The sequence below is a fragment of the Neomonachus schauinslandi genome, chromosome 16 (assembly GCF_002201575.2).
Source record: "Neomonachus schauinslandi chromosome 16, ASM220157v2, whole genome shotgun sequence".
Classification (NCBI taxonomy): Eukaryota; Metazoa; Chordata; class Mammalia; order Carnivora; family Phocidae; genus Neomonachus; species Neomonachus schauinslandi.
The window spans coordinates 13898185-13923133 of record NC_058418.1 but is presented as its reverse complement, the minus strand read 5'-3'; the positions used below and the strand labels follow the sequence as shown (position 1 = coordinate 13923133).

The 24949-nt window shown below is 57.3% G+C and overlaps 4 protein-coding genes across 5 annotated transcripts in view; 3 read left to right on the top strand and 1 right to left on the bottom strand.

The window, feature by feature from the left end:
- PSMD8 (proteasome 26S subunit, non-ATPase 8) overlaps nt 1-4347 on the top strand; it is a 7032-nt gene extending 2685 nt beyond the window's left edge. Inside the window, exons 4-7 of the mRNA XM_021701126.1 lie at nt 554-719; nt 1700-1800; nt 2960-3071; nt 3801-4347. Of these exons, the coding sequence (XP_021556801.1) occupies nt 554-719; nt 1700-1800; nt 2960-3071; nt 3801-3938 (517 nt within the window). The 3' untranslated portion in view covers nt 3939-4347. The remainder of the gene's footprint in view (nt 1-553; nt 720-1699; nt 1801-2959; nt 3072-3800) is intronic.
- A 602-nt stretch (nt 4348-4949) lies between these two features.
- Nucleotides 4950-8570, bottom strand: GGN (gametogenetin). The gene is made up of 3 exons (XM_021701095.1): nt 8530-8570; nt 5970-7919; nt 4950-5067 (listed from the first exon to the last, which is right to left on the bottom strand). The coding sequence occupies exons 2-3, from the start codon at nt 7898-7900 to the stop codon at nt 4950-4952; spliced, it is 2049 nt and encodes a 682-aa protein (XP_021556770.1). The 5' UTR covers nt 7901-7919; nt 8530-8570.
- A 2743-nt stretch (nt 8571-11313) lies between these two features.
- SPRED3 (sprouty related EVH1 domain containing 3) lies at nt 11314-16757 on the top strand. 2 transcript variants are annotated; one of them, XM_021701104.1, is made up of 5 exons: nt 11314-11490; nt 12595-12763; nt 12862-12938; nt 15190-15333; nt 16092-16757. In XM_021701104.1, exons 1-5 carry the CDS (start codon nt 11314-11316, stop codon nt 16755-16757), a joined length of 1233 nt encoding a protein of 410 aa, XP_021556779.1. The 2 variants fall into 2 exon arrangements, with proteins under 2 accessions (XP_021556779.1, XP_044767222.1); XM_044911287.1 differs by lacking the exon at nt 15190-15333.
- Nucleotides 16758-21773: 5016 nt separating this feature from the next.
- FAM98C (family with sequence similarity 98 member C) lies at nt 21774-24392 on the top strand. Its single transcript, XM_021700772.1, is given in 9 exon segments — nt 21774-21835; nt 21954-22102; nt 22182-22316; nt 22730-22935; nt 23175-23252; nt 23343-23459; nt 23798-23965; nt 24077-24103; nt 24105-24392. Coding segments are annotated over 9 exon segments (1038 nt in total). The 5' UTR covers nt 21774-21794; the 3' UTR covers nt 24222-24392.
- Nucleotides 24393-24949: the final 557 nt, after the last annotated feature.

The window sequence follows — 24949 nt, the reverse complement described above, 5'->3', positions numbered from 1 at the left end:
GAGAGAGGGAACACAAGCAGGGGGAGTGGGAGAGGGAGAAGCAGGCTACCCGCAGAGCAGGGAGCGCGACGCGGGACGCGGGACTCGATCCCAGGACCCCGGGATCATGACCTGAGCCGAAGGCAGTCGCTCAACCGACTGAGCCACCCAGGCGCCCGTGATAACTCTTAATATCATAATCATAGCTAACGCACAATATTTATTTGAGTCAAGTACTGTTCCGATTACTGTACCTGGGTTAAGTCATTTAATTCACTTAACCCTTATTCACTTGACCTACCTTCTATGAGATGGACGCTGTGGTAGTACTCATTTTACAGTTGGGGAAACTGAGGCTGAGTCACTTTACTGAAGTGAGGTCACCTGCTTGGACCCATATGACTTGTGACTTCTTCATACCTCTCTGGGCTTCAGTTTCATTTGAAAACCCAAGACCCGATACTTCTGCAAGGAGACAGCACAGGGCAGACATCAGGGTCCCTGGAGCCTGGAGTGGGGGGCTCGTAGGTACTTAAGCCCTCCTTACAGTTGGTTCTCCCACCCTGGTCCACAGGGAGCAGCTCCCCGAGTCAGCCTACATGCACCAGCTCTTGGGCCTCAACCTCCTCTTCCTGCTGTCCCAGAACCGGGTGGCTGAGTTCCACACAGAGTTGGAGCGGCTGCCTGCCAAAGACATCCAGACCAATGTATACATCAAGCATCCTGTGTCCCTGGAGCAAGTGAGGCTGGGGAAGGGGGTGGGGGGGTCTGAAGGGAGTGGTGCAGGTGCAGACATTAGAGAAGATTTCCTGGAGGAGTGGGCAGGAGTCACCTTTTAGTCCAGGGACTCATTTGCTCATTTGTCCAACAGCTGTTGAGCCCCAGCCATGTGCCATGTGGTTGGTTTTCAGACTGTACTGCAAACAAAACAGATTAAAATCCGGGATCTGGTGGGCATGACATTCAGATGAGGAAGTAGACAGTAAACAAAAAGATTAATCTGTGTGGTCTGTAAGAAGTTAAGTGCTATGGAGTAAAACAAAGGTAAGGAGGGTGGAGAGTCGGGGCAGGGGTGAATTTTTTTGTAGGGTGGTCAGGGAAGGCCTTGCTGAAAAGGTGAGATTTGGGAAAGATTGGAAAGGGGTGACGAACCCAATCATGTGGACATCTGGGGGGATGTGAACCGAGGAGAGGGAGCAGCCAGTCCAAGGTCCCAAGGCAGAAACGTGCCTGGTGTGGCTGAGGGTAAGCAAAGACGACAGTATTTCTACAACAAGGGGAGCATGGTCAGGGAAGAGCTTTAGTACTGAAGGTTAGGAAGTAGTTCCTAGAGCTGACGTCTCCTGGGAGGATTTTGCTGTGATGAGAAAATGGGAGAGAGCATTTATGGCCCGCAGCACAACTCAAGCAAAGGAGTGGAGGAATGAGCTCGGGGATTCCGCTCTGTCTCCCTCCTGTGATTGGAGAATAGATAAGATAATTAGCTATCAGCCCAGGGCAGTTTGGAGAAAGAATGTGCATGCTTGTATGTGTACAAACCAGGGAGGGCTTCCTGGAAGAGAAGGTGCTCAGTCTGCCTGGGGAATGCATGACTGTACGCTAAGGGTGTTATAGCAGAGGGGATTATGGAGGCACTGGGAATGTGGTGAGGCCTCAGCTGATAGGCCCGTATGCTACCTGCTCCTCATCCTCTTTTCCTCCCCACCCCTGGCCTCTTCAGTACCTGATGGAGGGCAGCTATAACAAGGTGTTCCTGGCCAAAGGCAACATCCCTGCTGAGAGCTATACCTTCTTCATTGACATCCTGCTTGACACTATCAGGTGTGTGTGGGGGGTGGTGGGCAGGGTCCTGTGGGGTTCAGAAACAGCTTGGACTCTGGAGTCAGACAGCCCTGAGTTGAATCTCATTCTGGTCACTTGTGGTCTGGAGAGGTTGGGCACATCAGTTCTCCTTTTCTATGAACTGCAACTTGTCATGAGATTGTGGAAAACAGGCCACATCTCACTGTGGGCCGCTTATCTCTGTGCCCATATGATCCGGGCTTGGGCTTGACACCCAGACAGCGCTCAGCAGGCAAGACCCAAGCTGCCTGGCTTAGAAGTGCTCCAGTCTCACCTCAGGTCTCCTAAACTGCGGAACTCTCAGTTTCCTCTTCCTTAGAATGGGGCCATTAAGTCCCGCTCAGGGGTTGCTCCATGCACTAGTGACATGACATGGGCGGGTGGGCGTGACATTTACACATCCCTTGAAGAATAAAAGGGTCCAGGTGGTGGCAGAGCCAGTTCATGGAGGCAAAGTGCCAGACTGAGATGGGTTTCCATTTCTTGGATGGCAAAACCAAGCTCAGAGTTGTGGTGGAAGTGAAGAGAGGTAGCTTAGTGAGTTTAGATTACTTTTAAATGAGAAATATTTGGCTCTCCAAAATGAACAGGGAGTAGTATATAACGAGTGTCTGTATACCTGCCTCTGGGTCTAAGAGATAAAATACATCAGAAATGGGTGCACACTCCCTGTTACTAACTTTTCCCTGGAGCTGACTCCTTCATTTTCAGTGACTTGATCCTTTGATGTTTTTCTACTTCATTATTGATCTTGATGCCTCTTAACGGGTGGCAAGGAACCCTCCCAGGATCAGATCTAGAAATGGGGCACAGCATCCTTGTGTGTGGGGGGAGGGGGTTTCTGTTAAGAGATGCCCTCATGTGAATCCCAGGCTGGGTTTCAGACAGCCTGAAGTCCTCGTGCTGGGAGTGGGATTCAGAGTTTGAGCCCAGGAGTCTCAGAGATCTGGACCCTGCTGTTGCCTGGCTTTGCAACTCTGGTCAAGCTCCTCCCCCTCTCCAAGCCTGGATGAAACAGGGCAGGAAGCATGTTCCAGCCGTCAGTGCTGAACTGTCAGAGCTCACACGTGTCAGGCCTGGGAGGACAAGGCCTGAAGAGTTGTCTGTGCTCAGTAATGAGAGCCTTGTCTTTCCTCAGGGATGAGATTGCTGGGTGCATCGAGAAGGCCTATGAGAAAATCCTTTTCACTGAGGCCACCCGGATCCTCTTCTTCAACACACCCAAAAAGATGACCGACTACGCCAAGAAGGTGGCTGGGGCGCAGGGCGAGGGGCTGTGGGGCCAGGGGTGCACTCATAGTAGGGTTTGCTGGAGGGACTCTGGAGCAAAACTGCACATGTTTAAATCCAGGTGTGAGACCACAGGCAGGTTGCTGAACTTCTCTGAGCTTCAGTTTCCCGATCTGTAGAGTGGGGCTAGAATTTAACATGTGGGATGAGCTTAGCTTAGCATGAGCACCTGGCAGGAGGTGGAGGTGGACACTGACGCTCAGTACCTATTGAGCTATTGTCCCTAACAGAACTCCTTAGAGTTTTTCTCCGCGAGCCTTTGCCTCATTTGGCCTGGGCTGTTTATGCAGGAGTAGTGCCCTTGGAGACATTGGGGCATGGGGTGTAGGGACCCCGGTAACCGAGGGGGGTCAAGGCCAGACTGGAAGAGGTGAAATCGAACTTGAGCTATGGTGACAGCTGATATTTAGTGATCATTTACATGGCCAGACACTTCTCAGCACTTTAGAGGTGTTGATTCACTGAATCCTCATAGCAGACCCAGAGAGGTGTGTGATGAGAGTCCTGTCTCAAACACGGAGAAACGGGGGCACAGAGAGGTGAAGTTACTGGTCTAGAGTTGTGTGGGTAGAGTAGGGGTGGCGAGGAACGGGAGCCAGGGCCCGCATGGGCACGTGCTGGCTCTGTGGGGTGGTGGGGGGTAGCCTGTGCAATCACCCCACCCATCTGTCACCCTTCCCTTCCTGCAGCGAGGGTGGGTTCTGGGCCTCAACAACTACTACAGCTTTGCCAGCCAGCAGCAGAAGCCAGAAGATACCACCATCCCCTCCACGGAACTGGCCAAGCAGGTCATCGAGTATGCCCGGCAGCTGGAGATGATCGTCTGAGCGCGCCCGGCGCCGGGCTGGGGCCGGGCTTGCCGTATTTAAAGCAGTGGCAGGGCAGGGCTTCCTCCAATAAAGGTGGATTGACATTCTCTCTTCTAGGCCCTTGTCTCCCCGGGTGGAATGGTGGGGAGACAAGTTCCTTCTCTCGGGAGAACTTAGAAGTTTGGGGGCCCTCTGGGAGCTGAGATAACCCTCTGTTGGGTCAGCTTCTGTCCAGCGGCCATGGCTGAAGCTGTCCGATGGCAGCCCATCACAGGGGCCCAGTGGCAGGGGAGCCCAGGTTCCAGGTAGAGGGGTTGCAGCCAGCTGTGGACCCACAGGAATGCCAGGCCAAGGCACGAGTTTTTCAGCGAAGGGGGTGACGCGTCACAATTTTTAAGATGTTTGCAATTAAACCAGTTTGTTCAATGACGTGCGAAATGGAACCCGTCTGTGGGCTACCAGTTTGAGACCTCTGTGGAACGATAGGTGTGGGCACCGGCATGGGCTTGCCCTGGTTCCCACCCTTCCTGAGCCAGTGCTGTAACTTAGGACCTTCTGAACCGCCCCAGCCTGTGTTTCCTGCCTTGAAGTTCTCGAGAAGGTATTTAAGGCAGAGTCCAAATCCGGCTGAGCCATCTGTGGGATGTGGGATTTTCAACAAAGTCTCCCAGAGTCCGTTTCCACATCTGTATAAAGGGAGTGATAACTCCTGCTTTCCAAAGGGATTTGTGCTCAGCATTTCAGCTTGCAATCAGACTGCCTCAGAAATGGGGTTGATGGTATCAAGGGTAATGAGACTGTCTCAGCCTCGGGCCCATCAGTCCAGGTGCCGGATGCCTGGCACCTCCCATCACTGCTGTTCTGGGTCCAGTCTCCTTAACTGTTTCTAAGATGTGCTTTTATGGAGGCCTCTGCCCTAGCCCACTCCATCCCTTCAACCCTGAGCAAGTGACTGACAGGTAGCTAGACATCTGGATGGTTATTTTATTGTCAAGGAGTGGGAGGCAGAGGGCACTGAGCAGACTGCACTCAGTTGGAATGCGTGGCCTGCAAGTCGTAGTGCTCCAGCCCGGCCACCAGGGAGCCAGCCAGCTTGATGGTGGCAACCCAGGGTGGCTCGCTCAGGTGGTTGGTGGGCGTGCTCAGCCTAGAGGGAGGGTAGAATCAGTAGGGCCTGGTCATGTGGCCAAGCCCTTTCCCCTTCTAGGTTTCACTTTCCACATCTATATGAGGGGCCATGTATGAATGTCACAAAGGCAGTCTAGGGCAGGGCTGTATCCACTTAAATTAGGAAAGGGGGCTAAGGGTTGGTGATAGTGTCAGTGTCCTGTACTCCCCTCTCCCCCACCTGGCCCATCCCTACTGAACCCCCCCCCAAGGAGTCCAGAGCAGAGGGTCTCTCTGTGATTCAGAATCTTTGGGGGCCAAGGTCCTATAATCCTGGTGACTGTGTGTGTGTGTGTGTGTGTGTGTGTGTGTAGGGGGAGGGTGTAACTGAAAGATATCTCCTCTGGGCCTGAGGACTCGGGAATAGCCTCTGGAATAGCCTCTGCAGTACAGGGACTGGGACATCAGTGCCCTCTGGCTGCCAGAGTCAGGAGAAGTTGCCATAGGCTGGAGGGGTCAGGGACTTCTTTGGAGGTATGCATTCATCTCTGCTCCTATCCCTGAAAAGCTTGCGACATGGTCCTTCTTGGTGCCCTCGGACAGGGTTAAGGCTGTGAATAGGGTAAGTCCAGCTGGCACCAGCTTCCCTCCCTGATGACTCCAGAAGGTCACAGGGCCAACAGTCAGCTTGGAGATCTGTATACCAAGAGGCTGGACCAAGGTGTTCCCTGTCCCTGGTCAGGGGTCAGTATGGTGTCAAGTTTTCTCTTAGTCCTGAAGGATTGGAGCTCAGCTGGGTTTGAGATACAGCCAAGGAAGGAGTCGGGGGTCAGCTGGGGTCAGGACTCCAAAGGGCTGAATGGGACTCTATCTGGGAAGGTCGGGTTCAGGACTTCAAGGGGTATGCCCTCCCCTCCCTACTCCCCGACGACCTTCCCTCACCAGGCAGACACGTTGCGTGGCAGACGGCGGTGACGCGGCTGGTGGCGGCAGTAACACTTGTAGGGACAAGAGTTAAGCACCTGGAAGGGCGGCCAGTGGCGTGTGGTGCCCGTGTTAGCCATTCCCGCTGGAGGCGTCCCGCTGCCACCACCCCCTCCACCACCACTGTCGGTCACGGTAGCTGCAGTACGTTCGCGAGGACCATCTCCGGGTGCGCCATCCTCACGGGTCGCGCCTCGGGCTGCGCGGGGACCCTTGCTCCTGCGCGTGCGGGACTTGATGGGCGCGGGCGCAGGGAGCGTTGGCTCCGCTATGGTGGGAGCTGGAGCCGGGGATGGGGCCGGGGCCGGGGTCGGGGATGGGGCCGGGGCCGGGGCCGGGGCCGGGGATGGGGCCGGGGCCGGGGCCGGGGTCGGGGCCGGGGCCGGGGCCGGGGCCTGGTCGGCAGCCAAGGCGAGGGGCAGAGTGGGAGCCCTGGCGGGAGCCAGAGGCACCGCCTCCAAGTGGCCCGGGCGTGGGGTGGGAGGGCGGGCCACGGGCAGCGGCGCCGGCCGGAGCACGGGCGGCTGCGGTGTCGGCGGCGGCGCGGGAGGCGGCGGTGGTGGCACCTCCTGTGGGCCTCCCGGCCCCGGGCTCACAGGCTCGCCATTGGTGGGCGCCGGGAAAATGAACATAGGCGGCGCCAGCAGGGCCGGTGCAGGCCTCCGGGGCCCGGGAGCTGGGTGCGTCTGCCCTGGCGGAGGCGGTGGGGAGCCCCAGGGCCCTGAGAGCGCGGCCGCCCGCCGTCGGGGCACCCCGACACCGCCGCCGGATCCATTGAAACGGAAGTGGCGTTCGGGGCCGTCGGGAGGTCTCACCCAGTCAAATTTGGGCTTCGAGCCTGGAAAGGTGGTGTACGGTGGCGGCGGAAGGGTCCTGACGTGGGACACAGACGCCGAGGGGGGTCCAGAACACCCCTCGCCGTCTCCATCACCGCCTTCTGCTTCCTGAGTCCCCCGAGGGACCTCTCTCGAGGGTCGAGCGGCCCCAGGGGCCAGGGGCCCCTGCTTCAGGACCTCAGCGTAAGAGATGGAACCCGAGGCAGCAGCGAAGAGTTCTCCGCCTCCGCCGCCCCCGAGCGAGGCTTTGGCCGCTAAGGAACTCGAGGCTGCCGGAGGGGCCAAAGTGGGCCCCGACTTGAAGGTGACTTTACACAGCAGACTCAAGCCGGACTCGGAGACCGTAGGCCGGGCCATTTCGCCCTCGCCCGCTTGGGGAGGCGCCCCTCTGCGGGCTCCAACGGCCGTCTGGCCCTCGCTGCCGTACCCGACCTGGCTTTCTGTGGGGGGTGTGGCGGGTGTGGCCAGAGCAGGAATGATTCTGTGGTCCGGGGGCTGCCGGTCGGAAGGTGGCGGTGGTGGCAGCTTCCGCGGCTCCAAGGGCGGCTGAGTAGGGGATGGGGCCCCCGGGATAGAGTTGCGGTCCTCTCCAGTTAGTTGCCGGGGCGGCGGCGGCAGCGGACGGAGGCTCGGAGGATCGCCCTGGCCGCGATGGCTCGCCTCCAGCAGACCGCAGATCCGGGGCACCGGAGTGCCCGTGGGTTTTCGCCACTTAGACGGGGCGGGCAGCAGGGTCCCCACGGGGGGCGGGGGTGGTGTGGAGACCGCGGCCGCAGCCGCCTCCTCTGAAAGGGGCGTCACTGGCGAGGGCAGTTGTAAGGTCAGGGGCAGGGGCGAGGTTGAGGCCTGGGGCTCCGGGGGTACCAGGATTCCCGGGGGCGCGGAGCTGCCAGGGAACCAGACGCCCAGCCCGCGAGCCAGGCGCATGGCTGGGGAAGAGGGGGTCACCTCGGGCTCCACCAGGGACGTCCGGCGGGAGTCAGAGGAGCGGTCCGAGGCTTGCTCTTTTCGGGAGCTCCCGCCCGCAGACGGCTCCGACTGCACGTTCCCCATTTCTGACGGAGGTCGGGGACTGTGGTCAGAAAAACTTCCGCCAGTCAGGTTGCTAAAACTGTGGGGACTCCAAGAGGCTGGCTGTATTTGGTCCTACCCGTCCACCCCAGACCCGCCCCTGTGTTCCAAGATCCACCCATCCAACCAGTCGCTACCCGCATTCCTGTTTCCTGACTCTCGAAGCTCAAGCGTTCTTCCCCATCGCCCCAATCAACTAATGTCACACCTTCTTCCTCATGGCCCCATTCAGCTGCTGTTCAGACACTTAGGCTCCATTCTCTTAGTGTACTAAGGTTCTGTCCCTGTCCCCTCACCCTACCCAACTTGTCCCTCAAGTCACATCCCTACACTTTGACCAGGTCCCCGGTCTCTAGGCTCCAAGACGCAGGTCTTGCCCGCTTTCCTGTCAGTCACTCAGGCCACATCACTCATGATGATTGTGCTCAGGAGCCTGTAAGGCCTGCAAGGAGTTCAAACTTCTCTCCCAGTCTTCTAATCTGGCTCGGAGGCCCAGGCCCGCCCCTGCTCTCTGGTCCCGCCCCCGATTGTCGGTATCGGGCCTCAGCACCCGCCCCAGGTCTGGCCCCGCCTCCGCGGTATTCTTGTCTTGCTAACCCCTTCGTCCTCACCTCTAACCCTCCGATCCCTGTCTCTGTGTCGATCATTTGAGTCTCGCCCTCTTCCCAGGCAGCGTCAGATCTTCGGGCCTCACTCCTAAACTTTTCCGGCTCCTGGTCTACCAGCCGTCTTCAACACTCAGGCCCCACCCCTTTCTCCAACTCCGCCCTGGCCCCGCCTTCGCCCAGAGGTTCCCACTCACCGACTCCTCCAACCGACCAAAGTTCAGACCGCGGCCCCCTGGGCCCAGGGCAGGGCGGGGAACGGCCGTAGCAGAAAATAACCGAAAAGAACGGGAATGAAGCGGGTGATGGCAAGTGGGCGAGACAGCGAGGGCGGACCCCGAGATCTAGGCCCCGCCCCCGGGCTCGAGGCCCCGCCTTCCGGTGAGCCAGCTGAAGACCGGCCCCTTACGAACCTGGATCTCCCTTTGAAATATTCCGACGTCTTCTTCCCCGCCCCCAGGGCTTTAAGTCCTAGGCCCCACCCCTTTAGAAAGTTATCCTTAGCTCCTCCCCTTTATAAGTGCTCCGCCCCTCGCCGTTAGTCCCTCCCTCGAAGCTCCGCCCATTACGAACACTGGTACGTAGCTCCTCCCTTTCAGCTCTCTCATGGGCCCCGCCCATAAGACAATTTACTTCTAAACTCCACCCTTTTAGGACCCCACAACGTCACTTCTCAAGACCCTCTCCTTCCTCGGGCCTGCCTAGAAGGCCCATCCACCGCGGAGCCGCCCCTTCCATGACGCAAGCGCTTTTCCGCGCCCTCGGCTTCCTCACCGACTCTCCTTCCCAAGGCCCTCCGACCCCGCCCCCTTGCGAAGGCTCCCTTCTCGCCCCACCCCTTTTCGAACCCTATCAGGTACTCAGCTCCTCCCATTTAAAACCCAAAGCGAAGACCCTCACCTCTTTAGAACCCTGAGGCCAGGCCATGTCCCGGACCCTTCCCCACATCCTCAAGGATCAATGGCGCGGATGGGTGGGAAAGTGGGGGATCCTTTCTGGATCCTGAGAAAATGGGGGCTGGGGGGCTGTTCTCTGGAGCCAGTGACGGGCTCTAGGACCCAGCGGGCAAGTACGCCCGCCTCGCGCTTACCCCTCCCCCAAGCCGCCCCCTCCCCCTCACCCATCTTCCAGGTTCCCCCTCCCTCCCCCGTCGCCCCGGCTCCCGGTGCCCGTCTCTAGCGCCGCCGGAGCCAGCGAGGGAGCCGGAGCGAACAGGAGGAGGAGGAGGAGGAGGAGGCCAAGTCGCCGCCGCTCGGAGCCCGGCCGGAGCCTCCCCAGGCAGGTGCCAAGGGGGGCGAGGGGGCGGGGGCTGACAGACTGCCTGTCCTGGTGAGGGGGCGGCCTGCACCGCGCTGCGCCTCCTGCCCACCGGGGCGCCCCCCAGACCGCGGGTGGAAGGACATGGGGTTGGGGGCCCCTAAACTGCGCGGCAGCCATTTAGGGTACCAGTCTCCATTTGGGGGCCTGGACTTCTCCGAGGACGCCCCATTCATAAAATTCCGAACTGGACCCCCACCATTGAGGAACTCTGGGGACCACTCCCCCAGGGAAACAGATGTGTGGGGAGCATAGGGCATTCAGAAATCCCGGCGTCCCATCCCAGCTAGGCCCTGGGGGACCCCTGCCCTCTTTCTCTGCTTCACCTGTTGTCGGGGGGAGGCGGGCGGACAAAGGAAGCAGTATCACGTGACTGCTCATTCACAAAATCCCATCCCATTGAGAAAAGGGGGCTGGGGGCGCTGCGACCGCCCCTTCCCCTCCCGAAGGGCCGGGGAAAACCGGCAGCCTGCAGGTGGGGGAAGGGGCTAGAGCTCGTTGCCTGGGTCCCTAAGGTTGAGACTCCAGGGTCCCTGCGCTAGGTGGTAGTGAGGGGCTGGACGCTGATCCGGATTACTGGGCGGAGGGCTACGTCCCCTGAGCTGGGGGGCGGGGTAAGATGGTTCTGAAGGATGCTGGGGCGGGGAGGGGGAGGAGGAGGGATCAATTCTCCACCTCCCCTCAATGTCTCCCCCTTGCCTTCCTTGGGCTGGGACCTGAGGGAGCAGGCTTGATTTTTGTGAATGAAATGCACTCTGGTTGTGTCTCGGTCGCCCGTTTCTGGCTTCTTCTGCCTCCATCTCCCTTTCGGCCTCTCTCTGGCCATTTCTGGTTCTCTCCCTGCTCCCTGCCCATCTCCCGTTGCTGAGTGACTCAGTGAGCTTTGCATCCGGTCTCATTCATAAATCCGGGAAGGTGGGGGGGGAGAGAGCCTGGGTTTCTCACCCAGCCAGTGGCCTGGGCGGCAGAGTGTGGAGGCAGTGTAGGGGGATCTGGAGCTGAGTTGATGGGCTCTAAGAAAATACATATGCGCAGGCACCCAGCTGTGAGGGGGAACGATGGGTGGGGCTGTGGGAATGTGCTGAGGGAAGAGAAGGAGACTGGGTTGATAGGGGAAGAGCCGGAGGGGGAAGGGAGGTGGAAAACCGAGGCTATGGGGGTCAGGATGGGGCCGATGGGGAAAGGGAGGAAGGTGGGTATGGAGAGGAAAAGTAGATGTGGAGAAGCTAAGCCTGGGAGAAAAGAGATGGCATGAGGAAGAAAGAAGCCATGCTGGAAGAAGGTGGGCATGGGGCGGGGGGTGGGGAGAAGGCAGGGATGTCAGAGAAAGTGAAAATCGGTGCGTGAGGGTGTAGCGGATCCAGATGTGAGGGACGAAGAGGGGGGGATGAGGGTTGGGGGAACTCTGAATGGGAGAGTAGCCCTGCAGCCCACTGACTGTGTTGCCCCCGCCTCCCCACGCCCTCCAGGTACATGGTTCCGGTCCGAGCCGTGGTGATGGCCCGAGATGACTCCAGTGGGGGCTGGCTGCCTGTGGGGGGCGGGGGCCTCAGCCAGGTGAGCGTTTGTCGGGTCCGAGGGGCCAGGCCCGAGGGGGGGGCCCGCCAGGGGCACTACGTCATCCACGGGGAGCGCCTTCGGGACCAGAAAGTGAGCCACCCTGGGGCGTGGGGGTAGGGTGGGGACGGGGGAAGGAAGGGGATGGGGCTGGGAGTGCAGAGATGAGGTCAGGTCATCTCCCAGCCCAGAAGCAACCCCCGGGCGTGGGATGTAGTTGGAACTGAGTATCTGTCTTTTGGAGAACAACTGGGAATTTTGAGAATATCTGGGGTATCGAGCAGGTCCTGTCCACTGCCATTGCCCAATGGGCCATCACAGCAGCCTCCTCCCCATTCTTGCCCTGCTTCTGCTCCATCCCCCAACCTCGGTCTGTTCCACAGGGGCCCTGCTAACACCTGACTCAGATCATGTCCTTCCCTCTGCTCAGAACCCTCCTGGGGCTCCATCTTGCTCAGAGATCCTTACCAGGAGGCCCCACACCACTGGCCGCTGTCTGCTCTAAGTATATGGAGGCATTTGGCGGGGGACCATCTGGACGTGTCAAATAGGGTTTACAATCCTATATGTGGGTTCAGCAGGAATATTCTGGGCTGCTTGGCATGATTTGGAAGGCCAACGGTTGAAGTTTCAGCTGGGGGTGTAGTAGAAAGACTTGGATTGTTTGAAAAGGCTTGGGGGATGGCTTGCATTTCAGAGCAGGGGTCAGAAGGAACAACGTAGGGGGATTTGAACTGGTGTGATTTGGATATGGTGATGTTGGGCAAGGATGTGAGGGAACGCCTAGGGTTGTTGGCCAGCATCTGAGGGGAAAGCTATGGGAGTTTGATAAGAATTTTGGGGTAGCATTTTGGGAGATTGTTGGGGCATCAGAAGGAGATGGACAGTAATATTTTGAGCTGCTCAGTAAAGTTTGGGGCATATTATTGAGTCAGAAGGAGGGACATGGGGTTATCAGAAGGGGGTATAGGAAAATATAGGGATCAAGGGGCTTGGGGGAAATATTGGGGTATCAGAGGTGTGCTCAATAAAATTGGGAAGTGGTGTTGAGGTGTTGATCAGGGTTCAGGGGTACACCTAGGATTGACAAATGCAGTTTGTGGGATGCTGAGGTATGCAGATAGGCGGAGGGTGGAGAGGAAGTCACAGGCATGGTTGGAAGGGGGTGTCTGACCTGCCCCCCTCCTGCCCCCTCAGACCACCTTGGAGTGTACCCTGAGGCCAGGCTTGGTTTACAACAAAGTGAACCCCATCTTCCATCATTGGAGCCTGGGTGACTGCAAGTTTGGACTGACATTCCAGAGTCCCGCAGAGGCTGATGAGTTCCAGAAGAGCCTGCTGGCCGCGCTGGCCGCGCTGGGTCGAGGTGAGTGGTGCAGGTGGTGGGCACTGGAGGATGGGGTGGGAGGACTGGGAGAAGCTGGGGCCCAGGGAATTCACTGTCTGCCTCTCTCCCTGCCCCAGGCTCGCTTACCCCCTCTTCCTCCTCCTCTTCCTCCTCCCCTTCCCAGGACACCGCAGAGACTCCCTGCCCTCTGACGGTGAGTCTCCAGGATGCAGCTCTGCTGGGAGGGCAGGGGTTTATTTCTATTCTCCAAACATTCTTGAGCATCTCTTGTGTATCAGGCAGCATGCCACATGCTGGGGACACAAATTAGGGCCCAAACGATTAGTGTCAACTTCATGCCTGTTATCCTAGTTTTCTATTCTATTGTGAGTCACATATTCATTCAAGGGTATTTATTGAGCACCTGCAAATAAGTAGTGTTTTAGGCACTGGGGATACATCAGTGAACAAAACAAAGTCCCTTTCCTCATGGAGCTTCTATTCTAGCGTGGAAAGGCAGAAAATTAAAAAAAAAAAAAGGATAAGCCATATCTTTTATAGTGAACAAATTAATGACAAATCCCATCCTTCTAGTTACTCAGGGTACCAACCTTGAAGTCATCCTTGACTTTTGTCCTTTTTTATGCTCCTCATCTAATCTGTCATCAAATATTGGCTTCATCTTCAAAATGATTAGCATCTGCCTCCAACCTGGTGCTGTCCAACCTCATCTGCCAACCGGAACATCTCACCAACTTCTTATGGTCAACTGCCCCCCTCCTATTCCCTACTGTCTGGAAGTTCCCCACACACAGCCAGAGGGACCCTATTGGCATCTAAGATCATGGCCATCCTTCCACGCAGAACCCTTCCAGGGGTCCATCTCACTCAGGGTAAAGGAGAAAGCATGTAAGATTCCATACCATTTGGCCCCCTCTTCTCCCTTTTGCTCACTCTGCTCCAGCCACACTAGCCTCCTCACTGTTACTCCAACATGGCAGGCACATTCCTGTCTCAGGGCCTTTGCACTAGCTGTCCCTTCTGTCTTGGAATACTCTTCTCCAAATTTCCACGTGGCTCATCCCCCTACTTCCTTCAGGGTTTTATACACATTTTCCTTTCATTGTGAGGCCCTTCCTGAGTAAGCTGTTCAAAACTGTGATGTCCTGATGCTCCCTATCCTGTTCTAATTTTTTCCCATCTTCTAAGATATTTTCCTTATTTCCTTCCTAGATAGACAGTTTTCTTTTTTTTTTTAAGACTTTATTTGAAAGAGAGATAGCAAGACAGAGCATGAGCACGGGGCGGGGGTGGGCAGGTGGGGAGAGGGAGAAGCAGGCTCTTCGCAGAGCAGGGAGCCTGACTCGGGGCTCAATCCCAGGACCCCAGGACCATGACCTGAGCTGAAGGCAGCTGCTTAACTGACTGAGCCACCCAGGCGCCCCAGTGTAGACAGCTTTCTTATCTGTTAGTTTATTGCCTGTCTCCTGTGCTAGAATGCTAGCTCCAGGAGGGCAAAGGATCTTTTGTTGCTTTCTTGCTGCATCTCCGAGACCTAAAACAGTGCCTGGTATACAGTAAGTGTTCAGTAAATATGTGTTGAATACATTTATTGAATGAATAAATGCACATGATGTCAGATGCGATTTGGCATTTGCTGGGAACAGTGGGAGTTGCTGAGACTTCGAAGAACAAAACTGGTTCCCTGGGCAGAAAAGTGGGAATTGCAGGGTCGTGGGGGAGGTGGGTGGGGCTACAGAAATCGCGCAGACAGGTCCCACGTATTTGGTGCTTCTTCAAGGAAGATGCCGACTTCCCATGCTCCATCTACGTTCTTGCAATGGCCTTGCGTGAGCCTGGCACGCTGTGGGTGCTCAATGAATGTTTCCTGAAGATAGCAAATGGATGAAGTCAGAATGACCCCGCAGGTTACAGAAAAGAAACTGACGGTCTGAGAAGTGACTTTTCAGTTTGTAAAGGACAGGTGGTTTGGAAGGAACACCTTCCCGGTGGGTGGAGCTGCCCCAGTCAAGGTGTGGAGGTGGGAATGAGTCAGGAAGGTGGCTGACTGGCCAAGGGAGAAGGGTTCTGAGAAGGGAGAAAGATATTTGGATGTTTGGTAGGTCAGCGAGCTGAGCAGTTAAAGAAGAGGGGGTCCAGTAATAAAAACAGTAACCATTTCTAGCTCTTCCTGTAACTTCAGGCATGTGTTATACCCTTTACAGTGGGTCCTAACCACATCCTTATGAATAGACACTATTATGATCCCCGTTTTACAGAGAAGGAAACTGAGGCTCAAAGAGATGAGCTCACTTGCCGGAGGTCACACGACCAGTCAGTGGCAGAGCCGGGGCTAGCACCCAGGCCTGTCTGGCTGCAGAGCCCTCGCTCGCCATGGGAGGGGGTCTATGTGAGGGCATCCGCTGTGCCGGGGGTCCGGCTCTGAGGCCGCCACTCTCCCCCAGTCCCATGTGGACAGCGAGTCCTCCTCCAGTCACAGCCACCAGGAGACGCCTCCCACTGCCCCAGCGGCCACTATCATTACCGTGGAGTCAGCTTCTGGCTTCGGGCCGGCTTCGTCACCCCAGCACCACCGCTCCTCTGCTCAGGTGCGACCTCCCACCTCCCGCGGAAGTCTGGGGCTGGTGGGGGGGGAAGTGGGGCAGGGTGCCGGGGCTCAGAAGGAGGTGGGAGCTGAGACCCCAGAAGGGCAAGAGACCGCAAACAGATTCTAGGGGATGGTTGGCCTGAATTCGTGGCAGTGATGGTGGGGAGGGTGTTTGGGGACTGAGGTTCCCCAGAGGGTTGGTGAGGGCTTTCCCCGTGTCTTGGAGATTTTGGAAAGTTCTGAGTTCTGAATTCAGAGGGGCGTGGGGGACGACTTGGACAATTCTTCGAGTATAGTAGGGAGTTTTTCGTACGTGTGGAAGGCATTCTTTAGACTGCTTAATTCATTGGGAGGGGAATGGGCTCCAAGGGGGTTAACGCTCCTTGGGGACTGGATTCCTGCGTCCTGAAGGACATGGCTGGGGTCCCGAGCTCCCGGACCTGGGAGTAGAGGGGACTGGGTGCTGGGACTTCCTGGATCTTGAGAGAGGACAGTGCTGAGAGTCTGGATCACTGGGGCTTTAAGGTGTGGGCTTGGTGCCTGGATTCTTTGGCCTGTTCTTGGATTTGAGAGGATTGGGCTGGGGCCTTGGAAGTCTGAGTGCCGAAGCCAGGCACTCAGGATCCCAGGACAGCTTCCTAGGATGAATGAGGCCTGAAGGCTGGGTCTTTGGATTCTCGTTCTGAGACTGGGATGGGTTGTGGTGGAGCGTGGGGGATCACAGACCCTGCTAACCTGTTCTGTCCCTTCGTTCCACAGAGCTACCCTCCGCTCCTACCATTCACGGGGATTCCGGAGCCCTCAGAGCCCCTGGCCGGGGCAGGGGGCCCGGGCTGGGGCGGCCGTGGCTATGAGGATTACCGGCGCGCCGGGCCGCCCGCGCCCCTCGCCCTGTCCACCTGCGTCGTGCGCTTCGCCAAGACCGGCGCGTTGAGGGGCGCAGCCCTGGGGCCCCCCGCCGCACTACCCGTCCCTCTCTCCGAGGCTGCGCCCCCAGCGCCACCCGCTCGCCCACCCCCGGGCCCCGGCCCTGCCCCTGCGCCCGCCAAAGCTTCCCCCGAGGCGGAGGAGGCGGCGCGCTGCGTGCACTGCCGGGCGCTCTTCCGCCGCCGCGCGGACGGGCGCGGTGGTCGCTGCGCGGAAGCCCCGGACCCGGGTCGCCTGCTGGTGCGTCGGCTCAGTTGCCTGTGGTGCGCCGAGAGCTTGCTCTACCACTGCCTGTCGGACGCCGAGGGCGACTTCTCGGACCCGTGCGCCTGCGAGCCGGGCCACCCGCGCCCCGCGGCGCGCTGGGCCGCGCTGGCCGCGCTCTCCCTGGCGGTGCCCTGCCTCTGCTGCTACGCGCCCCTGCGCGCGTGCCACTGGGTCGCGGCGCGATGCGGCTGCGCCGGCTGCGGGGGTCGCCACGAGGAGGCGGCGCGGTGAGGACGGCCTGGTGGGTCCGGTAGCTGCACCGAGGACCCCAAATTGAGGGTCCAGGACCCTGGACTCCGTTCGGACCCCCACACCCAGACCTAGGCAACCCGGAACTTGGAGCTTGAGTTTGGATTGAGAGACCCCAGACCTGGAACCTGGACCCCAAATCTAGGACTGAGAGACCCCAGACCCAGCTTCATTGGGATGTCTGTCCAAGAGGTCCCAGGCATCCTGAGTTCTGGTGTCCCCATCCTGCCACCAACCCCCCTCCCTGACCTAGACTGAGGAGACTCCAGGCATCCCCAAACTCTTCACCTCAGGCAGGCTGGGGAGCACATGTATCCCTGAGAGACGCAGGGTCCGAACCCTGACTCCCTGTTCAAATAACCAACCCAGACCCCATCATGCCTGACACCATGAGCCCTCAGATTACAGTGAGTCAGGAGTTGCCAATACCTGACCCTGCCTGCATATAATTACTCCCAGATTTTGAGACCATAGAACCCAGATTCACCCCAAATGGTCCTTGAATGCTCACCTAAAACTTGGGGCACCCATATCTGAGATATTCTTGTAGCCCCCAGGACCCTGGAGGCACCAAACCCTCTTAAGATGCCCTGAGTCCATAGGTATGCCCAAACAGATGTTCTCTGACCAAAATGACTTGCGAGACCCATCTCCGAGCCTCCCCCTATCCTCCCCACCAAGATCTAGATGTCAGACTCCAGGATGCTCTGGGAACCAAGGATCAAAGACCTCTGTAGACCCATTCACCCCAAGCCAGTGTTCCCAGAGCTTTGGATCTCGTATATAGGACTCTGAGGTGCCTAGTACTCCAGATGTGGTACTGAAGACCACCCACACCTTAGGGCCCAAGGCACTGGTCTCAAGTCCTCAGATAACCCTCTTTCAAAATCCCTTAGACTTGGATTTCAAGCCCCAGAATGGCCTGGAATCTTTGGCTGCTTTGTACCCACAGATCCCCAATCCCCTCAAGGCTGGAAGCTCAGCTTCCAGATGATGGGATGTTCATGGCAACCCAGACCTCTCACCCCTTGGCCCCCAGCTCCTGAATGACCCCGAGGTGCTTTGGGAGCACTGGTTCCAAGATCCCAAGGTGCCATTGGTCCCCCAAATTCAGGGCTTAAGCCTACACAACATTGGGATTGTCCCTGACTCAAGACCTTGGTCCCTTCATACCAGAGACAACTGAGGTGCTCCAGGACCAAAGCACCTTCAGATCCCAGATTTCTTTGGACCCAGACCTCTTAAGCCTGATATTCCCTGAGACCTGCTGCCCTTGAATTCTGCTGTCCATAAGCCCCTGAAACCCCAAGGTCCCAGACCTCTGATTTCAAGCCCCAAGGACCCCAGCCCAAGCCCCCAGCATCTCACAGGACTACTCCTTTACTAGGGTAAAAAACAACCAAAAAACCCATCATCTTGAGCTCGTGTTCCTGGATTCCAGGAGCACCCCAGAGCTCCCCACACCCATCTCTAGGACCTAGCATTGTCATAGATGATTGTGCAGGCTGTTCACTAAGCAAAGACACAACTCAAGGTGGGGTTGTGGCTGGAATTCACACCACACTCGGCTGGCTGCACTGTGCACAGAGTCACTTTTTAGGCTAGCTATGGCTCTACACACACACACACACACACACACACTCTCTCTCTCTCTCTCTCTCTCTCTCTCTCTCTCTCTTTCCCCTTGGCTCTGTCCCAAGCCCAACCTTAAGCCCCAGCCCTAGTCCAAGTTTTTTATGTTTTGCCCTGTTAACTCCTTCCCCTCCATCTCAGAGTTGGGGGTTGCTTTGTAAAATTTGGAAGCCGTTTTCATGGCCCTCTGTGATGCCACAGTCTCTTTTCCCTGAGTGGAATGGGACTTTTGGGGTACCTCAGGTCTGATGGCCTGAAGCAGAGGATTAAGGTCTTGGATCAAGACAATCTCAATGCTGTATGGGTTTGGGACCCGCATGTGGTCCCAAGCATCTGGAAATGTGCACTTACCTTTCTTCATTACCCAGACTTGGATGGCCTTGTAGGGGTTCAAGGGATAGGTCAAGGGGGTCAGAGGGCTAGATCCTCTGTCACTTCCTTTAAATTATTAACTATTACATCCGGAACCTGTGAGATTCCGCTCTCCCAACCAGACCCTGGGATGGGTGAGAGAAAAGGGGGATGTCCCTCCCATCCCCACTCTGCCCAGCTCTCATCACTGTCAGACCCACCAGAGCTGAGGGCGGAGGGACCGGGGGCTGGGGTGGCCTGGGTCCCCATCCCCCTCTCTGTGCCTCGGTCTCCTCCCTTCCGTGGTGGGCGGGGGGAAGCTCCATTCTTAACCTACCTCGTTTTGGGGAGGGGTGGGACGGGGACCAGAGTGCTGTAAGGTGCTGTGGGATCTGCGGATGAAGCGGTGGGAGCTGGGGAAGGTTCCCCCGGCCCCCACCTCCCAGCACCGCCTCTCCCAGGTCTCCCAGTCCTGCTCCCTGCTGATACCCACCTCTGATCCATGATTACTCTTCATCACCCCCAAATCAGGGGTGCATGGAGGGCTGACCCTGGGAGCCAGGAAGACCTCAGACCCTGGAGCCCCCAGGCCCAATTTCCCAGCTGCTTGCCCCTCAGATTGGATGCTTGGCCCCCAGACTTGGGGGAGGCACCCCGACATTTATCTTCCTGATCTTGATTCCAAGCCAGTCTGTGACCTCAATATTGTTATCGTCAGTGCAGGCTGCCGTGGCGGGGGAGGATGGGGGCCAAAGACCCAGCCTTGTCATTGGGGGAGGGGGCATGAGATATTCGCTCCAAGAAATGTCTGTGACAAAGTCTCAGCCTGTGTCCTTTATTTGCATTGATGCACCCCATCCAGTCACCTTCCTGAACCACCAAACCAGTCTCCTACCCAATTTGTCCTTTCTCCTTCACATCCTTTAGTCCCAAGCAGACCCTCCAGCTGAGTTTTATACATTCAGTCACTCAAGTACACTTACTAAACCCCCATCATATGCCAGGCCCTGTTCTTGGCACCGAGGGTAAAGTAGCGAACAGAACAGACAAAATCCTTTCCCACGAGCAGCTTATGAACTTTACAACGAAGGAGACAATAAATGACATGTTAGAAATGATATGCCCTATAGAGAAAAGTAAAGTGGAGATGGGGGATACAGTCATTTTTAGCCAGGGTCATCAGGGAGGCCTCACTAAGGAGCCGGCATTTGAATAAAGCCTTGAAGGAGGTGAGGGAGTCCTGTGGATGTCTGCAGGAAGAACATTCTAGGTAAAGGGGAACTGTCCATGCGAGGCCCTGAGGGAAGAGCATGTCTAGGTAAGTTTGAGGGACATCAAGGGAGTGAGTATCTGGAGGGGAGGAAGCAGGGAGGAAGGTATTTAGGGGATGAGGGCAAAGAGATGACAAGGCGGATCTGTGGGTCCTTGAGAGCCATTGCATGGATTTTGCTGGTTACCCTGAGTGAGCTAGAGATACAGGAAGGTTCCAAGCGTGGGAGGGCTGTGACCTGACTCAGGTATTTACACATTACCTCTGGCTGCCTGTAGGGAACAGACACTGGGGGTGGGTGGCTGGGTAGGTCGCAGGGAGGAGGCTGCTGTGATGGTCCAGGGGGAGACAAGAGTACAGGAGATCAGGGTGAGAACAGTGGAGGCAGGGAGAAGTGAGCAAGATAATGGATCTACTTTGAAGGAGGAATCCACAGATTTTTTTTTTTTTAAGATTTTATTTATTTATTTGACAGAGAGAGAGACAGCGAGAGAGGGAACACAAGCAGGGGGAGTGGGAGAGGGAGAAGCAGGCTTCCCGCTGAGCAGGGAGCCTGATCCCAGGACCCTGAGATCATGACCTGAGCCGAAGGCAGACGCTTAACGACTGAGCCACCCAGGCACCCCTAGAATCCACAAATTTAGATAAAGAGTTTACAAAAAAGAAAGAGATCAGGCTGGGATTCCAAGGTTTTGACTTGAGCAATTTTAATGTTTTATTAAGGTCAACAAATGGTCCCGATTACCCAGCCTTGGGGAGGCAGCACTATGGAGGATTATTTTAACAACAGCAACCAAAACAGGAGCAGTACTAACAGCGGTAATAGGTTAAGTGATTAAAAGCATGGACTTTGGAATCAGATGTGAATTTGAGTCCTGGCACCACCACACATTCACTCTGACTTATCCTGTCTGAACCTCCGTTTCTCCTCCCTAAAACGGATCTAAGATACTTAGCCTAGTAGCACACACAAAATATTCAATATATGTTATTAACTGAGTACCCCATATGTCTACTAAACACTTACATACAGGACTCTCAACCTCACAGCTCTTAAAAAGTACGTTTTATCCCCCATTATACAGATACGAAGCAATTTGGCAGGGACACAGAGGTGGTGAGTGGCGGAGTCAAGCCCTAACCCTTGTTTGCCTAACTCCCACGGTGCAATCTCTTAATCACGACAGTGTATTGCACCTGCTCCCTCTCCAAGGCCTAGGGGGAAAGAGGGGTGAAGGCCCAACTGGTGCATTGCGATCGATCGATGAGGAGGGCGGGTGTGTGTAAGGGGGCGAGCCGGGCTTCCTGAGGCCCTGACGTAATTCCAACCCTATGTTGGAAAGGAGGAAATAAGTTTCTGCATTTGGAGCGGAGCTGGGAGAACAACACTTGGTCTAGGGTGCTTCAAGAGTAGAGGGCATCCGAGGGAGGCTGAGAAAAAGAAAACCCAGTTTCTAAGTCGCAACAATAGCGACACCCGCTGGCCTGTCGCGACAGCTGGGATCCTGAATGCACGCGCCGGATTTACAGAGCCGGGGGTTTTCCCGGGTCTGGACGGGGTTACCCGAACCGCGGCGCTCTAGCTCTCCGCGCCGGAGAACCTGGGGGCGGGTTCTGCTGCCTCCTGCACCAATCGGGGCGCCGAAGGCCCTTAGGGGCTGATTGGTCGCAGCCGCCGCAGGGCGGGGACCGCGCACGCCGCTCCTGGGACGGGGCCTCCCGCCGGCCGGCAGAGGGCGCGCGCCTGGAAAAGAGACGACGCTTTCATGGAGGGGGCCGCTGTGGCCCGGGACCTGCTGGCCTTGGGGTAAGGGGAAGGGGGTGTGGCTGGGGGAGGGGGTGGGGGTGCGGGAAGAGACAGGTTTGCCCTCAGAAATTGCTATTGGCCTTCCCAACCCCCTCCCGCTGCCTCGGCCCCGCCACAGGTATGAGGGCTTCTCGGGGGCGCCGTCGCTGGGCACCTCGTGTCCAGACTTCAGGGCGCTGTGCGCGCGGCTGGCGGCGGAGCTGGCGACTTTGGGCGCCCTGGAGCGGGAGCGAGGGGAGAGCGCGGAGGCGCTGAGAGCCGACGACGGTACGTGTGGAGCGGGCGGCCCGGAGGGGTGGGGCCGCGGGGGTCGCCGCCGCGCCCTGACTTCTCCGGCCTCCTGCAGGCCCCGGCGCCGAGGAGGAATTCCTGCGACAGTTGGCCGGCCTGCTGCAGGAGTTGCACTGCCCGGACCGCGCGCTCTGCGGCGGCGATGGCGCGGCGGCGCTGCGGGAGCCCGGCGCGTGCCTGCGCCTGCTGCGTGAGCCCGGGATGCGGAAGTGGGCGAGGCTACGGCCTCCAGAGGGGCGGGCTCAGCATATTCAAGTGGAGCCAGGGTTCGCCCCCCGGGGGGGCGTGGTCAGAATTGAGGCGCGCGAGAGGGTTCGAGGTGGGTGGGGTTCGAATTTTGACGGAGTGTCTTGAAGTTCAAGTGGGTTGGATGTGATGTAGCCGGCCAGGTGGTCCCGATTAGGCGGGGTTCGAAGTCCGAGCAGGGGACTGGGTCTCGAAGTGGGTGGAGCTTATTCTGGAGGTAGAGCCAGGGTTCTAGGTGGGCGGAACTAGAAGGCCGGAGTATTGGAAGCCTGGAGGTTTTGAAGCAGATGGGGCTTTTTGACCCCGGTGGGTGGGGTGGTAGCCCTCCTTGATTGCAACGCTCCCTTTCCCTTTTAGGCTTTCTCTGCTCGGAGCTCCAGGCTGCCCGCCTCCTCCGTTTGTACCACCGGCTGGATCCCAGCCCCGCCCCGCCCTGCGGAGAAGGGGCAGAGGGGGTAGCTGGCATGGTCCAGGAACTGGTCCTTACCCTCCAAGCTCTGGGGCTGCCCAGACCGACGCCTGGGACCGCCGCCAGCCGGCTGCTGTGGGAGTTGCATGACAGGGTAGAGAGCTGGCGTCCTTTCAGCACCCCTTTCAGTGGGGCCACCCCACTTTCCTTGTAGGGGGAGAGTCCTTTCTCCAAAAGCGGTTCTGGCCCGAGTGCCCGGGGATGTTTTCCTAGAGCTGTGGCCACCATTCTTGATTCCGAGGCCTGGGTCCCCTGGGCCATGGGGGAACTGGAATCCACGGAGAGTACATCTGGTTTCTGCCCGGTCAACCTCAGACTCCCTTCTCCCATCAGATCTCTGAGCTGCTGCCTTCCCTGCCCCCAGGGTTCCTGAAGCCCCTCCTCACCTTCCCGCTGGACGCACCCAGATGGGTAAGACTATGTATGGCTGTATGAGAACAGCATCCTCCCCAGAGATGGGAGTGAGGGGAACCCCTGGCATGACTGAGACCTTTTCCCCAGGAGGCACTGGACTCTCTGTGCCAAAGGCTGGGAGATCAGTACTGCTGCTGCCGCTGCCTGCTCCTGAAACGCCTGGACCTCACAACATCTTCTTTCTACTGGAGTGATCGGGCAGAGGTGTGGGAAAAGGACTTGGGCAGGAGCAGGGAGGCCCAGTGGGGGGGGGTTACCACTACAGGAAGGAACAACAAGGGCAAGGAATATGACCTTATAGCAGGTTCTTAGAATCTTGTAAGGTTTGGGGCTCTAGAATTTCAGGGCCTCGAGGGCATTCTAGAATCTAGAGGTCCAGAGCATTCTAGAATTCCTAGCTCTGAGCTGGGAGTATCTCCAGAGCTGTAGCTCTTAGTTAGAGATGCGGGACGTGAGGCCCTAAGTGGAGAGAGAGATGCTTCCAAGAGGACAGATCCCACCTGGAGGGCTCTTGGCCACCTTCTCCATGCCCCTCTCCCCAGGCCCAAGGAGAAGCCATGAAGGCAGTGCTGATCCCACTTCGAGAGGCTCTGACCCCAGAATCAGATGTCTCTGTTGCACACGTCCTGGCTGCCCGAGCAGACCTGTCTCATCTTGTCCCAGCCACCAGCAAGGCTGCCCGCCGAGGGACCTGCTGTGCCATCAACAAGGTGGGCGCCTGGGAGTGGGGAAGGGCCCCTACATCCTTGGCCTTCAAACTTGGCTCTCTGGTCCCCTTGTTCATTTCTCTTCCCTGATGCACAAGTCTGATCAACTCTCAGGTGCTTATGGGCAACGTGCCAGACCGGGGGGGGCCGTCCAAATGAGCTGGAGGCTCCCATGCCCAGCTGGCAGAGCAGAAGAGAGGATGGAGGTGGGCAGAAGGCAGGCCGCCAGAACTGGGGTCGCAAGAAGAAGAAGAAGTAAAGGGGGACTGGTGGTTCAGGGGGGGTCCTCTGTGACATGCTAATGCCATTTGTAATCCGTGGGGAGTCACTTTGAGCTTCTCTTGGTATCTGGCTCCCAGGCCCCACATCCCCTGCTCCTAAGGTCCCAAATGTCCTCTCCCCATCCACCACTCAACAACAAGGACCATGTTCTCTGGAAAATAAATTTAATTTATGACAGCTATAGGACCTATCTCTGGGGGGTCAGGGGTGCTCAGGTTTGCGGAGGGGTAAGGGTGTCTTTGTCCCCTTGGTCTCAACAGACCCCTGTTGCTCTGACCCTCATAGTCCTCTGCTCTTTAGCAACACATCTTTCCCTTCCTGTGGGCACAGGGAAGAAGACATGCAGGCATTGGACAAAGAGTTCTCAGGTACCCACCATGTGCTAGCCCTGTTCTTGGCACTAGGGATACAGCAGTGAAAAAACATAGATCATAAAACCCCTGCTCTTCTGGAGTTGACAATTTCTGGTGAAGAGGAGCAGACATTCCAACAAGATAAATAGGTAAAAAGTATAGTTTGTTAGATGGGTAAATGACTTTGGAGGAAAACAAGGTAGGAGCAGGACTGGGGGGTGGATTGCAACTTTGAGTATGGTCAGAGGGGCCTCCCTGAGAAGGCGACATTAGACCTAAGTCCCAAAGAGGGAGCCATGTGGGCCTCTGGAAGAGCATTCTGGGCAGAGGGAACTGCCAGTGCAAAGGCCCT